This window comes from the organism of the source record quoted next, unplaced genomic scaffold, assembly GCF_019419815.1.
Source record: "Pyrus x bretschneideri cultivar Hongxiangsu unplaced genomic scaffold, Pyrus_bretschneideri_v1 Contig22, whole genome shotgun sequence".
Taxonomy (NCBI): Eukaryota; Viridiplantae; Streptophyta; class Magnoliopsida; order Rosales; family Rosaceae; genus Pyrus; species Pyrus x bretschneideri.
The window spans coordinates 2037098-2045356 of NW_025999524.1; the positions used below are offsets into that span (position 1 = coordinate 2037098).

The 8259-nt window shown below is 35.3% G+C and overlaps 1 protein-coding gene across 1 annotated transcript; it reads left to right on the top strand.

The window, feature by feature from the left end:
* Positions 1–1181: 1181 nt before the first annotated feature.
* On the top strand, positions 1182–3441 carry LOC125477838 (pectate lyase-like). The gene is made up of 4 exons (XM_048585334.1): positions 1182–1578; positions 1717–2377; positions 2625–2867; positions 3099–3441. Exons 1-4 carry the CDS (start codon positions 1346–1348, stop codon positions 3318–3320), a joined length of 1359 nt encoding a protein of 452 aa, XP_048441291.1. The 5' UTR covers positions 1182–1345; the 3' UTR covers positions 3321–3441.
* Positions 3442–8259: the final 4818 nt, after the last annotated feature.

Genomic DNA, 8259 nt, shown 5'->3' on the forward strand with positions numbered 1-8259 from the left:
TGTCTGCAACCTGATCTTCAGTAGGAATGTTTCGAGCAACAATATCACCTTTTTGAACCATCTCCCGAACAAAATACTAATACAAGACAATCAATTCTGTGCAAGTATCTCTCCAAGTTGGGAGTTTGCATGGCCTGGCTCGATCTTCAGGTCCCAACTTTTTCATCAAATATTCAAGTCATAAGAACAATTATTGAACTCTAAAAAAATTGTTCCGTGAGTTTCTTATAGCAAGAATGGCCAGTAGATTTCAAAATCTAGCTCCACATTTTTATTTCAATCAAAGTCGACAAAGCTTAAACTTATCCATTCATACGGTAAAGATATATACTTGACTGACTATTTGGCTTGGTGAAAAAGGAGTGCCCTCCCCTAGCCCACCTACCGAGTAATGTTATTCATACTATATTTTTATACTATATTTCTATACCACTTTAGGTGGTATCTGATGTGGACAGCCATATCATTTAAAAATTTTACAAAACCCTAGGAAAGAAAGGAAAAAGACTCCTCGTATATCTCTATCATCATTTAATTAACTAGTTTTTCTTCATTATTAGCTTATTAAATAATGAACTAAATTTAAAAATCTGATTACTTCAAGAATAATGTTATTCTTACCATATTTTTGTACCACAATTGTATACCACCTTAGGTAGCATCTGATGTGGACAGCCACATCATCTAAATTAATTAGCATTTAATTTCAAAATGTTAATTAATAATTAATAAAAATATTGTTAATTAAATGATGATTGTGGTATGCGAGGAGTTTCTTTTGCCACCTAAGATGTTAAATAAATAGAGTATAAAATTGTGGTAAGAATAACATTACTCTTAATTCAAATAATATGGTTGTTCACATCAAATGCCACCTAAGGTGGTATGAAAATGTGGTACAAAAATATAGTGTGAATAGCATTACTCCCTCCAACCTGTATCTGACGCGAGTGTAATATACCAGTCCTTTCTGCAACAACATCCAAAATTAGAAACAAGATAAAGAACTTTTCGAAAGGGAAGGGAAGCCTATAGCTATTTTTAAAGGTCAACCGAGGCATGGGAGCGGTTGCCCACACTTCCCGCCAAATGTCAGATTAAGTCGCTTAATTATATTTAGCTGCAAATGCCTTATTCAGGCGAGTCTCAACTCATATTAAAAGACATCCCCCAGACAAACCAATAGATAAGCTGGTTGGTTAATTAATAATCTCGTGACGGGTTTAATCTGTTGGCTTGGCTTGGCTGGGTCTGCTTCAACACCCTCGAGCAACCCTGACCTCGCCCAACCCGACAGTTTCCTTGTCACAAGGTGTCGGGGGCCGCCGACGAAGTACCGACAACAATGGCAGCCATGTTTAACTCGTCCTATTTCTTTCTATGTTTGTTTTTCTTGTCCTTTGTTGTATTCGTTTCGAGCAACGATAATCCAACCGATGTTCCAAATGAAGATACGCTGGTATTAGATTTAGATGCGTACTGGAAAGAACGAGCCCAAGAAGCTGAAAAAGTGGCCAGGGAATCCTACAATAAAAATCCTGAGCAAGTCACTGAGGAGTTCAATACTGAAGTTGGCAAGTAGGTCTATCATTGCATGCAGATTTTGTTTAAAACCAGACCCTAACAAGAAAACGTTACTTCATACATTTATATATACATATGTATATGTTTTTGTTTTTGTTTTGTTATCAATGACATATATACATATATATTCAGGCTTATGTCGAAGGAAAACACCACAAGAAGGAACTTGAGGGGTAACAAGGCTTATACGGGTCCATGCATGGCGACCAACCCAATGGACGCCTGCTGGAGGTGTGACCCTAACTGGGCCAACAACCGAAAGAAGATTGTAGGCTGCGCCCAAGGCTTCGGTAAAAAGACCACCGGAGGTAAGGATGGTCCTTTTTACGTGGTGACAATGGGCACAGATGATGACGTGCAAAACCCTAAACCCGGAACCCTACGCCACGCCGTGATTCAGAAAGGGCCTTTGTGGATCATCTTCGCAAAAAGCATGGTGATTAGGCTGCAGCAAGAGCTGATGGTGAGTAGTGACAAGACCATTGATGGTAGGGGAGCCAATGTTGTGATAGAAGAGGGTGCTGGCATTACCCTCCAGTTTGTGAAGAATGTAATCCTCACCAACCTTCACATAAAAATGATTGTCACCAAACCCGGTGGTCTGATCAGGGACTCTGTCGACCACATAGGTTTAAGGACCCAGAGTGACGGCGATGGTATCTCCCTCTTTGGTGCCTCCAACGTCTGGATCGATCACGTTTCCATGTCCAGGTGCGCAGATGGGCTCATCGACGCCATCATGGGTTCCACCGCCATCACCATCTCCAACTCTCACTTCACTGACCACGATGAGGTACTTAAAAGGGAATTACTTTAATCTTAAACTAATTAACTAACTTGCCAAAAACTTGTAGCGCGCCCAGTTTGTTATAAAAGTTTTACCCTTGCACCCAAGGTCTCGAGTTAAAATTTCCCCTCCTCTTCTCGCTTGTATAAAAAACTAATTAACTAACTTAGCCTAATAAATAATATTAATTTATCGTAAACAACTACAATAATTTACTAATTAATGGTACGTACAAAATCATGCATGCATGCAGGCGATGTTGTTTGGTGCCAACAACGCCCACACTCAAGACAAAATCATGCAAATTACTTTGGCCTTCAACCACTTTGGTAAGGGACTGGTGCAAAGGATGCCAAGGGTCCGGCACGGATTCTTCCACGTGGTGAACAACGACTACACCCACTGGATCATGTATGCCATCGGAGGAAACATGAACCCTACCATCATCAGCCAGGGTAACAGGTTCATTGCTCCCTTTAACGGGGTCGCCAAACAGGTAACATACAGTTTAATTAGATGAATTAATTTTTTATTAATTAGTAAATACTTAGCCCCAATTAAGTGTGTTCAAACTCGAGTGCGGATGTTAATTTTTACCAAAACGTGTGCTTGCTCGATCGAAAAAGTAATCAGTAAATATAGTCCAAATACAACCGTTTATTAGACATGCATAATACGTTCGTTCATATCCAATATGTCATTTTGACTTCTGGATTTAATTGTATAGGTGACGCATAGGGAGCATACACCAGAGGCAGAGTGGAAGAACTGGGAATGGCGATCTGAGGGAGATTTGATGATGAATGGAGCTTTCTTTGTTGAATCTGGATCAGGAGCCAGCAACCACCCAGCAAAGTTGGACATGATGCCCTTCAAACCAGGGACCTTTGTCGGAACGCTCACAAAATTTTCCGGTGCTCTAAACTGCGTTGTCGGCAAACCCTGCTAGGTTCCTTTTTGTTGTTTACTTTCCTTTTTTTTTTTGAACGTGCACGTACACCAATGAATGTAGTACATGTATTTTCAAACTGAAAACAATTCTGAACATATAAAGAACGGATTTTTAAATATACGTTGCATTGTTTTCTTATTCTCTTTTGTTATTTTTTGGGAAAAAAGAAAAATGAAGTGAAAGGGATATAAACCTTAATTCAAATCTCAATGTAAACTGAGAATACTAATTGGGGCATTAATCAGAGCATCTCAAGGGGAGTTGACAAATTTTACTTTAGAAGTGTCCTCTGGAAACCTATGTAACACTTTTTCTTTAATAATTATTATTACGGGGAGAGGGGAGAGAAACTGTCACGAGAATTTGAGAGAGGAGGAGTCTCAAACTCATAACTTATACGTAGAAACACAACATTCTATCCACTATGTGGCAGTGACACTTATATGCTACCAAATTTTTTCAATTCCAGCCCACTTTTCAACCAACTATTAAATTTTTTTTCTATCTTAAAATATTATTATTTCAAGTTTGTCTTATTTATGCGTGGCTCAGTTTTATGTTTCTAGCCCATTGATAAACAATATTTTTAGGGTTTTTGTCACAAATGGTCCCTGAAATTGACCATCACCATCAAGATGGTCCCTGAAATTAAAAATCAATCAATGCAGTCCCTAGAATAGGTGTCACAAATCAATGTGGTCCTTCCGTCATAATTCTGTTAAAATTTTCGTTAAGTGCTGATGTGGCACATAAATGGGCTCACAAGATTTATGGGTTTTTATCACAAATGGTCATTGAAATTGACTCACACCATCAATATGGTCCCTGAAATTAAGAATCAATCAATGTAGTTCTTAAAAATAGGTGTCACAAATCAAAATGATCATTCCGCCACAATTCAATAAAAAAATTTGTTATGTGCTGATGTGGGTTTAATAATGAATTAAAAAAGTTGTCTAAATACCTTTTTGCACAATGAAATTTTTTTTTTCTTATAGTAAGGCCTACTCCGAAGAGAGATCTCTTCCATAAATTCTCAAAGGCACAAGGCTTAACCAAGGCCTAAGAGGGGGTGTGGAAATAGTTTTCAACCAACAATATATAGACGCACCTAGGTTATAACCTCATTATCTCAAGGCAGACCTCGTTGTTCTTTGCATTACCAGACCAGCAGGGAAGTGCCAAACAAGCTCTCCACGATTAAGGTTGTGAGGATGTTGATCGCCTAAATGTTAATGGTGATATCCTAGAAGTTATTGCCAATTGACCAAGCCTTCACCAATTCTTGATCCAGGTTCAATTCGGTGAAGGGTGTCGAAGTGTGTAAAGATGGGTGTATGAGATTTTTTTTTAATTTTTTTTTTTAGAGAATAGACAGGAAATTAGGTAGAAAAATGTGGACTGGGATCGGAGATAATTGCAGGACTGGGTTTTTGGGTTGGCAATTTTTTTTATTAACTATTAAATTATTAAGCCTATTTGTAATTTTTTAAATTTAATTAGACTTGTGTGGCCCATTTATGTGTCACATTAGCATATAATAGAATTTTTGACAAAATTATGACGAAAGAACTATATTAATTTGAGACATTTACTTTCGGGACTACATTGATCAATTTTCAATTTTAGGGACATTTTGATGTCGCATTTCAATTTTAGGGACCATTTTGATGTCATGGGTCAATTTCAATGACCATTTTTGAGAAAGAAATAACTTATGGGGCCCATTTATGTGTCACATCAGCACTTAACATAATTTTTAACAAAATTATGATAGAATGACCACATTTATTTGCGACACCTATTTTCAAGGACTACATTGATTGATTTTCAATTTCAGGGACCATCTTGATGGTGATAGTCAATTTCAAGGACCATTTGTGATAAAAATCCATATTTTTATTATAATATACTTGGGACCTAATTTGATAAGTTGAAGAAGTAGCAATTGACTTTGTAAATATACAAGGTTAATAGCCATTTATTTAATTTGCTAATTGGGTTGCTACCTCGGTTGAGAGGCGTTTTTCTACTTGGAGAAACAAATTTAACTTATTTGGGTTGTAAAGTTAAATTTATTATGCCACGTAGGAAAACCCCATCTCTAACAGAGGTAGCAACCCAATTAGAAAATCAAAGAATTAGTAACTGACCTTGTAAATATACAAGAGGGTCAGTTGCTACCTACTTCTTCAAGTTAGCGATTTGGCCTCGCCATATATTTTACTGAAAATGATTGTTTAATAAAGAGTTCGAAAATATAATTTGGAACCCCACAAGATAAGATAAAATTAAGATATCAATATTTGAAAGTGAAAAATAAAATTTGAAGAGTTAATTAAAGTGAACAATCCTAATGGAATGATCCATAAAGATGTGCTCCAGACCTGACAATCGTGTCGTGTTTTTCGTGTTCGTGTCGTTTTCGTGACCTATCCGATATCTTAACGGGTCGTGTCATGTAACACTCATTAAAGTAACTAGGTAATATGACATGACCCCGAAATCGACCCGTTAGTATTATCAGGTAATATGACCCGACTCGTTACTCGTTCAAAGAAAATATATTTTAAATCAAGAAATAATGAAAATGAAAAACATAATTTGACCCCCCAAAAAATGGAAAACATAATACCAAATTAGTATATGCATACTATATTGTCACATAAATATTACTTCAAAACATAAAAATAAAAACATTTGTCTTTCAAGTATTACATACCCCAAAATAAGAGCCTAATTAAAAAACATTAATACATTAAAAAATACCTAATGTTCAAGGATATGCAAAATAAAAGGACTTGCGTTTCACGAGATTTGGAGGGTTTTAAAAATCTAAACGACCATGTAACCATGATCTAAGCGTAGATGATGCAATCACGAGCGTTTATATTTGATTTCACATTTTTCAGACTTGTATGTTAATGATTATGAATTTTATTTATTTTGAACTCCCTTGAAAATATTATTCATGAGGGTTTGTAAGTTTTAAAAAATCAAACGATGATGTACCCATCCTCAAAGCGTAGAGGATGCCATCATGAGCGTTTGCATGTTATTTCAAATTTTTCGCACTTGTAAATTAATTATTATAATTTTTTAATGTGATTGGTATTTTTAAATTACTTGATATTTTTGTTTTGGATGTGTTTTATAAATTTTTAATCTACTCTTTGCCTATAATATACTATAAAAATAAATAAATAAATAAAACTTTATTAAAATTATATAGTATAATAATACAAGAATACGTATTTAATATAAAATATATACACACACACACACATTATGGCTATTGTATTTTATAGTAAATTTTAAAAAAAAATTATATAGAATAATAATACAAGAATACATATTTAACATACAATATATATACACACACACACTATGACTCTTGTATTTCATAGTAAGATTTTTAGTAGTTTAAAAAATTAAAATCATCAAAATAACTTTTTTCTTAACATGTCAAGACGTTTCACCCTCGTATAAACCTATTCAGGACCCGTTATTACCAGGTCCTTATCGTGTGACCCGATAACAAGCCGATTAATTATCGTGTCGATCTGAAACCCGTTATTTTCGTATTGTTTACGTGTCGTATTAACGGGTCGTATAAGAAATTGTTAGGTCTAATGTCCGCAGCATAATATGACCTTTATATCAAGATTTTTGCAAATTGATTAAACAATTCAACATGCAGTCTGTGACTGAGAGCATCACAGGGGTCGATTCGAAATCTGTATAGGAATTAACGTGGTATGGAAATCAACTTCACACATTTTAATCGCATACAATATTCTAGCTAGGACATTAACACGTTTGCCACAAATATTACAAGTGAATCATATCAAACACGAAGTCGTAAACATTGGACGAAGAACCCTAAGCTAGCTCAAACCACAACAAACAAACGGCGCATCATTATGTTGTCGAATATATAGCAACACAAGCGACAAACTTTGGTCATGCCCTAATTATCCCACAAAACAAAACCTAATGCCCTTTGAATATTATCATCTTTGGAGAAGCCAAAATTTTCTTGTCTCGTCTAGTACTTGTCCACTATAATGCTCCAAAAGTTCACCATTTCTTCCCTCCCAATTCTTGGAATATTGCGTTCAAATTCCCTTCATATCCTCTCCCAATTCTTAGAACTGGATCCACTTTTATTATTCATTGATACTCATTCGCTACTTTAATCTATTTTTATTTTTAATACAAGCGTTACTGAAATAGGGGGTATGAATTGATCATAGAACCTCGATAACAACGACAAATACTAACTAATCTTAACTGCTTAAAATATATGCTCTTTGTGTTTAGTATCTACAATGATTGTCGAAGAATCTGTAAGAATTGATCAAAAAGAATCCATGAGATTTGAACTCAAAAGCTATCATTTGTTAGGGAAAAAAAAAAAAAAAAAGTTGTTAGCCAAAGTTAAGTTTCCTAGTAAAGGGGCAATAAAGCCAAGAACATATTTTGTTCCACACACAATTTCAATTTAGATATGGTCAACCTTTTTGTTTGGTCAATAGAAATTAGTATTCATTCTTGGATGGCATGAATTATAATTTGTTAAATTAATTTGTGAACCTAGATTATGCGAAGAGTTACCAACTTACCTGTAATTAATCCTCGATCCAAAAAAAATATAAAAGGATTAAAAAGTGTCGATTCTGTATATCCAATTGGAGTTTTGAAAAAGGAATTTTAGTGATGCCTTCATCAGACCTGAGGCCGGCTAGAACTCCTGCTAGCATGCAGACTCTCATTTCTTATCTCACAAGGCACCAAGATCATCGAAACTCAAAAGACAAAGTAGGCATAAAACAAGTAAAAGCACATGCATATAATCACCGCATTCTGTTTTCCAACAGCAAACACTTGAAAAGTGAAAACCTAATTGTGTCTTACATAAGATAGAGAGAAAGAT